At 42.4% G+C, this 13,737-nt stretch overlaps 1 protein-coding gene across 1 annotated transcript in view; it reads left to right on the top strand.

The window, feature by feature from the left end:
* Positions 1 to 1,976: 1,976 nt before the first annotated feature.
* Positions 1,977 to 13,737, top strand: part of LOC122940577 (oocyte zinc finger protein XlCOF6-like) — a 41,112-nt gene continuing 29,351 nt past the window's right edge. The window contains exons 1-4 of the mRNA XM_044297205.1: positions 1,977 to 2,065; positions 2,148 to 2,259; positions 5,329 to 5,475; positions 13,481 to 13,663. Of these exons, the coding sequence (XP_044153140.1) occupies positions 5,395 to 5,475; positions 13,481 to 13,663 (264 nt within the window). The 5' untranslated portion in view covers positions 1,977 to 2,065; positions 2,148 to 2,259; positions 5,329 to 5,394. The remainder of the gene's footprint in view (positions 2,066 to 2,147; positions 2,260 to 5,328; positions 5,476 to 13,480; positions 13,664 to 13,737) is intronic.

Below are 13,737 nucleotides of genomic sequence, written 5' to 3'. Positions count from 1 at the left end.
TTAACTGATGATCTATCCTCTGGATAGATCATCAGCTTCTGATCGGCGGGGGTCCGACACCCGGGACCCCCGCCGATCAGCTGTTTGAGAAGGCAGCGGCGCTCCAGCAGCGGCGCGGCCTTCTCACTGTTTACCGCCGGGCCGCCCGACCACTGACGTCACGACTTGTATCAACTAGAGTGGGCGCGGCTAAGCTCCATTCAAGTGAACAGAGCTTAGCCGCACCCACTCTAGTTGATACAAGTCAGTGGGCGGGCGGCCCGGCGGTAAACAGTGAGAAGGCCGCAGCGCTGCTGGAGCGCCGCTGCCTTCTCAAACAGCTGATCGGCGGGGGTCCCGGGTGTCGGACCCCCGCCGATCAGAAGCTGATGATCTATCCAGAGGATAGATCATCAGTTAATTGAAAGTGCAGAACCCCTTTAAGCTAAACGTCGTTTCGGCGCATTGCCGGATACGATGTTTAGCTTTTTCTCAATGGTTACCATGGCTGCCGGGACGCTAAAGTCCTGGCAGCCATGGTAAAGTGTAGTGGGGAGCGGGGGAGCAGCATACTTACCGTCCGTGCGGCTCCCGGGGCGCTCCAGAGTGACGTCAGGGCGCCCCACGCGCATGGATCACGTGATTGCATGGCACGTTATCCATGCGCATGGGGCGCCCTGACGTCATTCTGGAGCGCCCTGGGAGCCGCGCGGACTGTAAGTATGTTGCTCCCCCGCTCACCGCTCCTACTATGGCAACCAGGACTTTAATAGCGTCTTGGCTGCCATAGTAACACTGAAAGCATTTTGAAGACGGATCCGTCTTCAAATGCTTTCAGTACACTTGCGTTTTTCCGGATCCGGCGTGTACCTTCGGCAAGTGGAGTACACGCCGGATCCGGACAACGCAAGTGTGAAAGAGGCCTAAAGAAAGTTTTTTGTTGAATTCTTTTTCTCTCATCCTCATCTTTATTGTGTGATTTTAACGTTTTCCGATGGGAGGAGAGAAAAAAATATCAATAAATTCCACATTTTTTCTTTTATCTGGCTTGAAAGACGAAAGCCCAAAAGGAGATATTTGGCCGGGCATCATTTCTTTTACTGAACTTTCTTTTATGCCGCTGCTCGTTTCTAATAATGGGACAAAACATCTGTCTTTATTTGTGATTAGGGCTGTTTTAGGCTACATGCACACGACCGTATTTTGTTTCAGTGTCCGATCCGTTTTTTTTGCGGATAGGATGCGGACCCATTCATTTCAATGGGTCCGCAAAAAACAAGGACAGCACACAGTGTGCTGTCCGCATCAGTATGTCCGTTCCGTTGCTCCGCTAAAAAAATAGTGCATGTCCTATTTTTTTCTAGTTTGCGGACAAGGATAGGCATTATTACAATGGATCCGCAAAAAAAACAGATCCGCAAAAAAAAAACGGATGCCATACGTAACATCATCCGTTTTTTGGGCGGATCCGCAATTTGCGGACCGCAAAACACATACGGTCGTGTGCATGTAGCCTTAGCTGAAGGATATGTCATAGAAGCAATATATTCATTCTCTTTATGGCTATCAATATCCGATTGTCTGCCTGCGGAAGACCAGACAGGAATAGGATTTTTGATAGTATCTTTGTTGGACATGAATGAAATAAATGTACCTTATCAGCAGAAAAGGTATCTGCATCAAAAGAAGTGTCATAATAAAGGTGTCAGTGCAGTCACTGTGCTCTGTGGGTGCAGTCTGTGTAATCTCTCCCTCCTGTGGATTCATTACTTTCTTGACAGTTAAAGCTGAAGACCGTTGGTGAAGAGAAGATGAATTCCTGAAACTGTCCCTTGTGCTGGCTGATGCAGGATCATTTTCTGAATCTAGAGGGGGTGAGTAGCTCCTCTTTTCTTTCCTAGCTCTTTCTGCTGGCAGGGGAGAGAGCGGTGCATTGCTGTGCTGAGGCACAGTGATGATGTCATCCTCTGTGTCGCTCTGTGCTCCTGCATAAGGCTGGTGCACAGACCTGATTAGTTGATTGCAGAGCAGGCTCAGCTCTGGATCGTTCCTGTTGAAGACAGCTGCAGAGCCACTGTTCCCCACCGTAAGTGTCTGCCTTTTTTTTATTAATTGTATTAATAATTCTTCCATTTTCTTGTAAGTGCAGGTTATGTTTCTTCCTCCAGGTTTCTTTTCTCTTCTTTTATAGGTACCTTCACGTGATCATCCGTTGCTGTCTCCTCCAATCAAGTTTCTCCAGTGGTGGCCCCTGCCAGTACCATCCCTATCTGAATCCAGGTGAGTAATAAAAATAACTGTAATATTTGCGCATGTAAATAGTGGGTTCAAGACACCATGTCACCCCTATTTGCATCTGCAAATATGGATTAGTCATTATAACTGTCCATTATAATGGCCGGGACTATGATGCTGTACATTATAACTGTAGTGTAATAGCATATACTATCTATTATAATGGCCTGGGCTATGTTACTGTGCATTATAAATGTATTATAATAGTATATACTTTCCATTATAATAGCCTGGACTATGATGCTGTACATTATAACTGTAGTGTAATAGTATACACTGTCCATTATAATGGCCTGGGCTATGATGCTGTGCATTATAATTGTATATACTGTCCATTATAATGTCTGGGACTATGATGCTGTGCATTATAATTGTATATACTGTCCATTATAATGTCTGGGACTATGATACTGTGCATTATACTGTAGTGTAATAGTATATACTGTTTATTATAATGGCCTGGACTATGATACTGTACATTATAACTGTAGTGTAATAGTATATACTGTCTATTATACTGGCCTGGACTATGATACTGTACATTATAACTGTAGTGTAATAGTATATACTGTCCATTATACTGGCCTGGACTATGATACTGTACATAACTGTCTGGATTAGGGTACTTTCACACTAGCGGCAGGACGGATCCAACAGGCTGTTTACCCTGTCGGATCCATCCTGCCGCTATTTCACCTTGCCGCAGGACCGCAGCTCTGTCCCCATTGACTATAATGGGGACGGGGCGGAGCTCCGGCGCAGCACGGCGAGATGCCGCCAGACAAAAAGTCGGACATGCAGTACTTTTAGTCCTGCGGCCTCTCACCGTGCTATGCCGGAGCTCCGCCCCGTCCCCATTATAGTCAATGGGGACGGAGCGGCGGTCCGGCGGATAGGTGAAATAGCGGCAGGATGTTGGATCCGTCCTGCCGCTAGTGTGAAAGTAGCCTAATAATATTATATTTAGTTTCATAATAAGTGTATAGTGGAGGAAAAAAGTAGTAAAATTCCCACAAGCTTTACTGGCAGTTACGTGTTTCAGGATCACATCGTCAGGTCAGATACTCCATATCTGGTAATACTAACCGTTTAAAATAACATTTTGGCGATGTAACTATAATGTATACAGTTATATTAGAACTATTTTGGTGATCCCTTTAAGGCTTCAAGGATGGATCGACTTCAGTTTGTAGATCTAGAACTAGTGTTTTCTGAGGGCTTTGTACCTGTGGTCATTTTTCATTGGGTACTTACCACAGGTTGGAAGCCCTTAGAAAACGCTAGGTCTTCTGGATCTACCAATTGCAGTCAATTCACCCTTACAGCCTGTAATATAATTGTATATATTATATTAGTTATAGTTGTGTAGTTTATTACTGATGTGTATATCTATATAAACCTTTTATTTAATCCCAGTATCACATTTTTATGTTTATTTTAGCCCTCTTGTGGCTTTTTCTAGTATCTAGATTAGGCCTCCTGCACACGTTTACGTTCCGTTTTTTGTGTTCCGTATACGGAACCATTCATTTCAATGGATCTGCAAAAAAAAAAAAAAAGGAAGGTATTCCGTATGCCTTCCGTTTCTGTTCCATTCAAAGTCAGAACATGTCCTATGTCGCATAACGGACAAGGATAGTACTGTTCTATTAGTGGCCAGATGTTCCGTTCCGCAAAAAAACGTAATGCACACGGATGTCATCCGTATTTTTTTGTGGATCCGTTTTTTGCGGACTGCAAAATGCTGAAAAAGCCATACGGTCGTGTGAAGGAGGCCCAAGACTGAGTTCACACTTCAGTTATTTGGTCAGTTATTTCCATCAATGATTGTGAGCCAATACCAGGTGCTGGACAAAAACACAGAACAGGAGCAGATCTTTCCTTTTCACCTTATCTCTGTGGAGGCTTCACTACTGGTTTTGGCTCACAATCACTGATAGAAATAGCTGACTAAATAACTGAAGTGTGAACTCAGCCTTACCTACGGGATAGCCTCTTTATGTATTTACAAGATACATAATTTTTCCCTGCATTATTTAGTTTTATTACTAATTAACCAGTTCCCTACTAATTATTTTTATTCATTTACCAATTTTATGTCATATTTCCCCACCATTATTTATAATCTATTTAACAGTTTTGGCTAATAAATTAATACATATTTATGTTGTAACTGAGTAAATTTAAAATTCTGGACATAACTTTATTGTAATTTAAATTTTTAATGTGTGAGAATGGGTTTTGTTTTATAATATCATTTCAAACTTTTTTTTTCTCTATTTTTGATAATTTTTGGCTTATATGAATCACATTTATGCTGTTGGCCTGCTTCTGATCAATCAATGGAGGGGGCAGTTGTGGAAGGTGCCTTCCTCTGAGCGTTCTCTTACTACTAGCATAAGCACATATGGTGTATCTGACCTCATGAAGCAATCAGTACGTTCCTGAAATGGTCTACTGTGCTGCATTTTTTTATTTTATTTTTTTAAGTTCACTCCATGTGAAAAAACCTTCACACTGTTTCCGATCTACGTGATCTAGGAGTGCCACGTGATGTTGTGACATCAGCAGGTCCTTTTCAGGTATAGTATTTAGCCATTACCATCCTGAAATGCCTTGTCTTGCTGCCAATAAAGTTTGTTGAAATTCTACTGGAGGTGTCCTTTTCTGCGCAGCTGGCACTTTTTTCCTCCACTGTAGGCTTTTTGAAGTCCCTGATTGGCTGCCTTCCGGAAGGAACAGGGAGCAGCAGCAGAGGTGAGCGGCCCCTTATCTCGCACCTCTTCCCCCTCAATAGCGGTCCTGCCCATTTGCTCAGTATAATGTATAACGCTGCAGTGTACAATAGATATTAGCTTAGTATATAGCTGTGTAGTTTCTAATAGTATCACAGTATATACCAGTGAAGTATAAAGTAAATATCATCCTAATATATAAATATATACCTTGTGGTGCTATCAAATATAAACTGTCAGTATCATTATAGAATAGGCTACCTATAACAGTACAATAGTCAGCATTTAATGACATATAGCTATATATTTCCTTACATAGGGTGTAAGAGTGCTGCTGGACATAATTATCCCATCTGCTTTTATGTGAGAGATTCCTGCATGGCTGATGATGGACGTGGACCAGGGTCCCACGAGCGAGAACATAATAACCATCACTTTGGAAGTGGTTCATCTGCTGACCGGAGAGGTGAGGGCCTAATGTCTGTGCTGTAGTCACATAATCGCCTCTACAGGAACAGAGTTGTATTCATGCACATGACTGTAGCCTGTTTGGTGGTCCACAAGTTGTGGATCTGCAAGACACCGATACTAGATGCGTGCGTTCCGCATTTTACGAAACGTCTGGCCTATAATAGCGCTGTCCTGTTTTCCATATTACAGACAAGAATAGGACATAATCTATTTTTTTGCGGGGGGAAAAAAAAGCGTTTTACAAAATAAAAGAAAAAGTTTCAAGTAAAAAAAAAACAAAAAAAAAAACCCGTCCTTTTCCCAAAATAAAGTTAATATTTTTATTTTTAAATAGGGAAAAAGAAAAGTAGACCTATTGGGTATCGCCGCATCCGTATCGACCGGCTCTATATTACATGACCTAACCCCTCAGGGGTTTCAAAAATGCTTTTATTGTGTTAAATGTAAAAAAACAAACAAAAAAAAGTATACATTGTAAAAGGGATCAGACCCCCAAAAGTTGAAGTCCTAGAGTGGGACAAAAAATAAAGTGAAAAAAGAAGTTAAAAAAATAAAGTTTCCAAAAATAGAAATTTTCAAGTAAAAAAAAAAAAAAGAAAAGCATCCTTTTCCCAAAATTAAGTAAAAAGAAATGTTGTCAAAAATAGGAAAATAATTTAAGTAGACATATTAGGTATTGCCGCGTCTCTAAGAACATGATGTATAAAAATATCACATGAACTAACCCCTCAGATGAGCACCGTAAAAAAATAAAAATAAAAACTGTGTAAAAAAAAAAGCAATTTTTTTTTTTTGTCACCTTACATCACAAAAAGTGTAATACCAAGCGATCAAAAAGTCATACGCAACCCAAAATCGTACCAATCAAACCGTCATTTCATCTTGCAAAAAATTTGCCCCTACCTAGGATAATCGCCCACAAAATAAAAAGAACTATGGCTCTGAGAATATAGAAACACTAAAACATGATTTTTTTTTATTAAAAAAATGCTGTTATCGTGTAAAACCTAAATAGGTAAATAACAGTATACATATTAGCTGTCGCCGTGTCCGTAAGAACCTGCTGTATAAAAATATCTCATGACCTAAACCCTCAGGTGAACACCTTACATCTCAAAAAGTCATATGCACCCTAAAATAGTACCAATCAACCCGTCATCTCATACCGAAAAAAATGAGCCCCTACATAAGACAAAGAAATAAAAAATACTATGACTCAGAATATGGAAACAGAAAAAAATATTTTTTTTTCAAAAATGCATTATTATTTGAAACTAAAATAAACAACTATATTTGGTATTGTCTCGTCCGTAACAACCTACTCTATAAAAATACCACATGATCTAACCTGTCAGATGAACATTATAAATAGCAAAAAATTAAAACTGTGCCAAAACAGCTATTTTTTCCCTTCACCCATGATGGCACCAAGAGAGAGAGGATCCGCCCCCAGAGACAGGAAACCTGCAGAATAAAAGGGCGGACACTCTCCTCCCAAATCAGGTGGTTTCCTGTCTCTTGGGAAGCCTGCAGTTTTTCTCTCAGATTCCTTCCCTCTGGTGCTTCCTCAGACATGCCTGCTGTCCCTGGGAATGTAATGCGGCATCAGTTGGTGCACTAGTAGGGACGGGCAGAGGCACAGCAAAACTCCTGAGGGAGTGCTTTGTGTGCTGGAGCATGGAGTGCCTGGCGGCATCACTGATGCGCTAGAGGCACGGTCGTCTGGACCCCAGGGGGAGGAGGAGCTTCCGGCAGAGAGTGAGGACAGGGAAAGCATGAGGAGTCACGTGGTTCGGCGCACAGCATTGGGCGTGACGTCATCACAGAACACCTATGAGTAGGGCGCGCTATGGGCTGCATGCCTGCGTCCTAAGCAGCACTCTGGTGGCCAGCAACAGAAGTATGGAGGATGACAAACACGCTGAGGAGTCTGCAGTCCCTCCAACCTTGGTACCTCTAAGGGGGTGTGTGTTCTGGGTGATGTTATGCTTCTCTCTACTGATGCACTTATACTAATGTGTTGCAGACAAAACCTAAGAAGGAAATCCAGGGAAAATAGGTAGAAATTACTTTTTCAATCAGTCCTTTGGAGACCAAAAGAAACATGATCAGCAATGATGCCAGAAGTCAGGTAGGTGGGGGGGGGCAGATGAAGAAAAAAAAAAAAATCTTCAAGATTCTTTGATACTAGACACCATTCTTAGCGGGTTCAAATTATAATTCTGTTTGAAGATCAGGCCTTGACTAGGAAATTCTGCCATGGAAAGTGAGGTACTAAAACTAGTTGAAAAATCAGTTTTAGTCCCAGTAGCAAAGGCGGAAGAAGGTGAGGGATTTTACTCTCCCCTGTTTCTAGTGAAAAAAACTGATGGTTCTTTCAGGACAATAATAAACTTGAAGAGATTAAATCTGGAAAAATCAAGACCACATCCCACCAGAAGACAGTCCTTTCTGGGATTGATATTAGATTCATTTTGCCAGAGTTGTTTTTTACCACAGGAAAAAGTAATTCTTAGGTCTCATGCACAGAACCGTTGTTTTGGTCCGCATCCGAGCCGCAGTTTTTGCGGCTTGGATGTGGACCCATTCACTTCAATGGGGCCACAAAAGATGCGGACAGCACTCCGTGTGGTGTCCGCATCCGTGGTCCGCATAAAAAAATATAACCTGTCCTATTCTTGTCCGCAAAACGGACAAGAATAGGCAGTTATATCAATGGCTGTCCGTGCCGTTCCTCAAATTGCGGAACACACACGGACGCCTTCTGTGTTTTGCGGATCCGCAATTTGCGGACCGCAAAACATACAACGGTCCTGTGCATGTAGCCTTATCCAGGAAGAATTCAGACATCTGATCAGAAACCCGGTGATCATAATGAGGAAAGGAATGTCTATCCTGGGATCCCTCACATAGTGTATTCCAGCAGTACGATGGGCGCAACTCCACTCAAATGCTCTCCAGTGGCAGATCCTGTCTTGCTGGGAGAGAAACTACTCCCTAGATGCGAAAATTAAGAATATCGGACCAGACTCTCCAGAACTTGATGTGGCGGTTGGAGAGGGAAAATCTGATTCAGGGAGTCCCATGGAAGCTGGAAGACTTGATTTGTCTAACTACGGACGCAAGCCCCTGGGAAGGGGGTGTTCACATTCAGGAGACCTCCCTTCAGGGTCGTTGGGAGGAAATCCAGAAAAGGGAGTCCTCCAACCTAAAAAAGCTAACTGCTGTACGTCTAGCGATGAGTTCTGTTCTTCCAAGAATAAGAGAAAAAAAAATCTCAGAATTATGACGGACAACAAAACAGTAGTCTCGTGTGAACAAACAGGGGGCACAAGGTGTAAATTCTAATGCAGGAAGCCCAGAGAATCCTCTTACTAGTAGAAAGAGTGTATATCGGCAGTACATATCAGGGGCGTGGAAAACAGACAGTCAGACTTTCTCAGCCGCCACTTCTTTCTCAGGGTGAATGGACTCTAGACCAATCCATTTTCAAGAAAATAACTGCCCTCTGGGGACAGCCAGACATAGACCTATTTGCTACCTACCAAAACAAGAAAGTTCAGAAATTCTTCCCCCTAGATCCAACGGGATCCCCTTGTGGGATAGATGCCTTCCTATAGAATTGGAAATTTTCCCTGGTCTATGCCTTTCCTCCTCTTCCCTTTGATTCTTTGTGTACTATGGAAAATCAGGGAACATGGGGCAAGGGTTATCCTCATTGCTCGAGAAAGTCTTGGTTCACATGGCTCCGGATCATGTAGATCTCGGATCCGTAGGTTCTCCACCTAACTGCCTGGAATTTGAAAGGTACCCGCCAGGGAGGAAAGGATTATCTGATGCCTTGATCTTTACTCTTCTTTAGGGCTCGTTCACACGACCGTGCCGTTTTTTGTGGTCTGCAAATTGCGGATCCGCAAAAAACGGATGCTGCCCGTGCGCCTTCCGCAATTTGCGGAATGGAACAGGGAGCCCATTTTAGAAATGCCTATTCTTGTCCACAAAACGGACAAGAATAGGACAGGACTCAATTTTTGCAGGGCCACGTAACGGAGCAACGGATGCTGACGGCACACAGAGTGCTGTCTGCATCTTTTGCGGGCCCATTGAAATGACTGGTTCCGTATACGGACCATATAAGGAACGCCAAATACGGCCCGTATACGGAATGCAAAAACCATTCGTGTAAACGAGCCCTAAGAGTAGGAAAAAAGTAACAGTAGCCATCTATGCTAGGGTATGGCAGAGATTTTTGAATTTTGCTAATATCCAAATTAATGGCATCCCCTCTTCTGCTCCTATTCATCTAATATTAGAGTTCCTTCAAAAGGGAGTAGATCTGGGACTAGCGGTTAGTACCTTAAAAGTACACGTCTTGGCCCTGTCGGCCCTATTTAATCAAGACATTGCAGGGTGCCCATGGGTATCGAGGTTCTTTAGAGCAGTAGCCAGATCTACTCCGGCAACTTCAGCTAGACCTCCTCCTTGGGATTTAAACCTAGTTTTAAAGACCCTAACCCAACCTCAATTTGAACCTCTGGAGACCAGCTCCATTAGATGTCTCACCTTGGAGTTATGTCTTTTAAGGCCCCTTTCACACGGGCGAGATTTCCGCACGGGTGCAATGCGCGAGGTGAACGCATTGCACCCGCATTGAATCCGGACCTATTCATTTCTATGGGGCTGTGCACATGAGCAGTGATTTTCACGCATCACTTGTGCGTTGTGTGAAAATCGCAGCAAGCTCTATTTTGTGAATGGGACTGCATGAAAGCAAGTGCAGATGCGGTGCAATTTTCACGCACGGTTGCTAGGAGACGATCGGGATGGAGACCCGATCATTATTATTTTCCCTTATAACATGGTTATAAGGTAAAATAATAGCATTCTGAATACAGAATGCATAGTACAATAGGGCTGGAGGGGTTAAAAAAAATTATTTAACTCACCTTAATCCACTTGGTCGCGTAGCCCGACTTCTCTTCTCTTCTTTCTTCAGGACCTGGGTAAAGGACCTGTGGTGATGTCACTGTGCTCATCATATGGTCCGTCACATTATCCATCACCATGGTAAAAGATCATGAGATGGACCATGTGATGAGCGCAGTGACGTCACCACAGGTCCTTTACCCAGGTCCTGAAGAAAGAAGACAGAAGAGAAGCTGGGCTGTGCGATCAAGATTATTAAGGTGAGTTAAATTATTTTTTTTAACCCCTCCAGCCCTATTGTACTATGCATTCTGTATTCAGAATGCTATTATTTTCCCTTATAACCATGTTATAAGGGAAAATAATACAATCTACAGAACACCTAACCCAAACCCGAACTTCTGTGAAGAAGTCCGGATTCGGGTCTGGGTACCAAACATGCCGTTTTTTCTCACGCGTGTGGCAAATGCATTACAATGTTTTGCACTCTCGTGGAAAAATCGTGCATTTTCCCGCAACGCACCCGCATCTTATCCAGGCAAAAAACATGACGCCCGTGTGAAAGAGGCCTAATAGCTTTAACATCTGCTCCCAGGATTAATGAGATTCAGGCTATTTCCATCAATCCTCCTTATACCACGATTTTAGAAGATAAAGTTCTGATACGTCCAGACCCGGGCTTTTCTTCCAAAAAACCCTGGTTCAGAAGAAGAAAGATCCCTTCACTACCTAGACGTCAGAAGGGCTTTGATTAATTATCTATCTCGCACTAAAGATTGGCGCATATCTTTTTCACTCTTTATTCTCTTTCAAGGAGTGAATAAGGGTAATGCGGTCTCCAAAAGTTCTATTGCTAGGTGGATTGTTTCGGCCATATCCTTGTCTTATCTTGCATCCGGGTTATCTCCTCCGGTGGGTCTTAAGGCACATTCTACCAGGGCAGTTGCTACCTCCTGGGTTCTGTTATATTCAAGCGGGTGTAGCCCAAAAAAAACAACAACTTTGTTAAACGAAAATTATTATGGAGTGTCTAACGTTATGTTGGCGGACTTCCGATGTTTGGATATCACACTGAATTGGGAGGAGAGTGTCCGCCCTTTTATTCTGCAGGTTTCCTGTCTGTGGGGGCGGATCCTCTCTCTCGTGGTGCTGTCATGGGCGCTGGAAAATCAAATTACCGGTAAGTAATCATCGTTTTTTGTTACCTTGCCTCACAAAAAGTGTAATATAGAGCAACCAAAAATTATATGTACCCTAAAATAGTACAAAACAGCCACCTTATCCTGTAGTTTCCAAAATGGGGTAATTTTTTGGGGAGTTTCTACTCTAGGGGTGCATCAGGGTGGCTTCAAATGTGACATGGCAACTTAAAATTATCCTAGTGAAATCTGCCCTCCAAAAACCATACAGTGTTCCTTTCCTTCTGCGCCCTGCCGTGTGCCCGTACAGCAATTTACGAGTGTTTCTGTAAACTACAGAATCAGGGCAATAAATATAGAGTTTTGTTTGGCTGTTAACTCTTGGCTGGAAAAAATTTATTAAAATGGAAAATCTGGACATTTTCCTTAAATTTTTTTAACACCTAAAGGGTTACCACAGTTTTGTAATATCAGTTTTTAATACGTTGATGGGTGTAGTTTCTAAAATGGGGCCATTTATGGGTGGTTTTTATTATGTAAGCCTCACAAAGTGACTTGAGACCTGAACTGGTCCTTTAAAAAGTCGGTTTTGGAAATTTTCTGAAAAATTTCAAGGTTTGCTTCTAAACTTCTTCTAAGCCTTTTAACGTCCCAGAAAAAGAAAATGTAATTTACAAAATGATCCAAATATAAAGTAGACATATGAGAAATGTAAAGTAATAACTATTTTAGGAGGTATCACTATCTGTTTTAAAAGCAGAGAAATTGAAATTTTGAAAATTGCTAATTTTTCCAATTTTTTGGTATATATGGTATTTTTTTTTTTTTATAAATAAAATATTTTTACTCAAATTTACCACTGTCATGAAGTACAATATGTGACAAGAAAACATTCTCAGAATGGCTTGGATAAGTAAAAGCGTTTTAAATTCATCACCACATAGTGACATGTCAGATTTGCAAAAAATGGCCTGGTCCTTAAGGGGAAAAATGGCAGGGTCCTGAAGGGGTTAACCCGAAGATTCAGTGACAAGACAACATGTAACATATACAGAATGCCATGCCAATCAAATGCTATCAGTTGTCGTGTCAGTGACCCGTCACCTGGGTCTAGGAAAGAACAGTTATGGAAGACGCTTCCTAGACCAGGAGGATGCAGGGAATGGGATGCATCTGCCACTGGTTATGTGCATAGAGCCTGCGGTTTTGTGCAAGGTAATTTTGGTTTTAGTGTTCTGTTCCCTCTGCACGTGTCCAGGAAGCAGCAGAGTAGCAGTGAAGCCCAAAAATGACACCAGGTTACTACCTCTCATCGTATTGCAGACATTTTCTACTACAGCAACGGTCTTTCCTGATCACCAGGGCAGGTATGGCTTTCTAGTCCTCAGAGTTTCGTGTCCACAAGATGCCATATTTGTGTCTTTATTCTGCATACCATTATGCACTTGTTCTGCCGTACTCAACTTCTACACAACATAACCATTCTCACCAGTAGATCATACAGACAACACATGAGTGATTGTGTAGTTGGGGACTGATTTCATGGGAGCTGTGTAGTTCCATTGCCACAGTTGATTGGTGTGGGTATTTGACCTCTGTTGACCAGATATTGATGGTCTATTCTGAGGATAAGCCATCAATATAGAAGTACCTGGAAAGTCCCTTTAAGGATTTACTTGATTTCTCTTGAGTCCTATGAATACTGTCTTCTCTAGTGTTGGGGACCTGTGACGCGTTCAAGGGCACATGTGTTGGTGACATGTCATTCACCACTGGTCTCCACAAGAACATGGAGCTCCAGAATGTCACTGCTAGGTGGTAAATGTTCTGTGTTGGAAAACCCCTTTAAGCCTGTTTTGTTAATTTTAGGGAGTGCTGAACTAGCGAGTCCTTCAGTTTCTCCTGTAGTTAATTGCTTAAATACTCAATTTGTAGGATTACACAGTTGTAAAGAAGTTTGGAGATCATGTGACACCCAGTGATACAAGAGAACTGAGAAGGACTCAGACCTCGATCATGTTGCCATCATCTTCATCTCAGACTCCGATGCCAGAGGGAACGAATGACTGGAAGATCTTAGAACTCACCAACAGGATCATTCATCTTCTCACTGGAGAGGTGAGCACTGCTGAGAATGTAGGGGCATTAACACCAATGGAGACGTCTGTATGAGGACTGTAATATTGTTTGTG

This window comes from Bufo gargarizans, chromosome 6 (assembly GCF_014858855.1).
Source record: "Bufo gargarizans isolate SCDJY-AF-19 chromosome 6, ASM1485885v1, whole genome shotgun sequence".
In the NCBI taxonomy this organism is placed as follows: Eukaryota; Metazoa; Chordata; class Amphibia; order Anura; family Bufonidae; genus Bufo; species Bufo gargarizans.
Note: the sequence above shows the minus strand (reverse complement) of the source record. Positions and strands in the feature narration are given on the sequence as shown.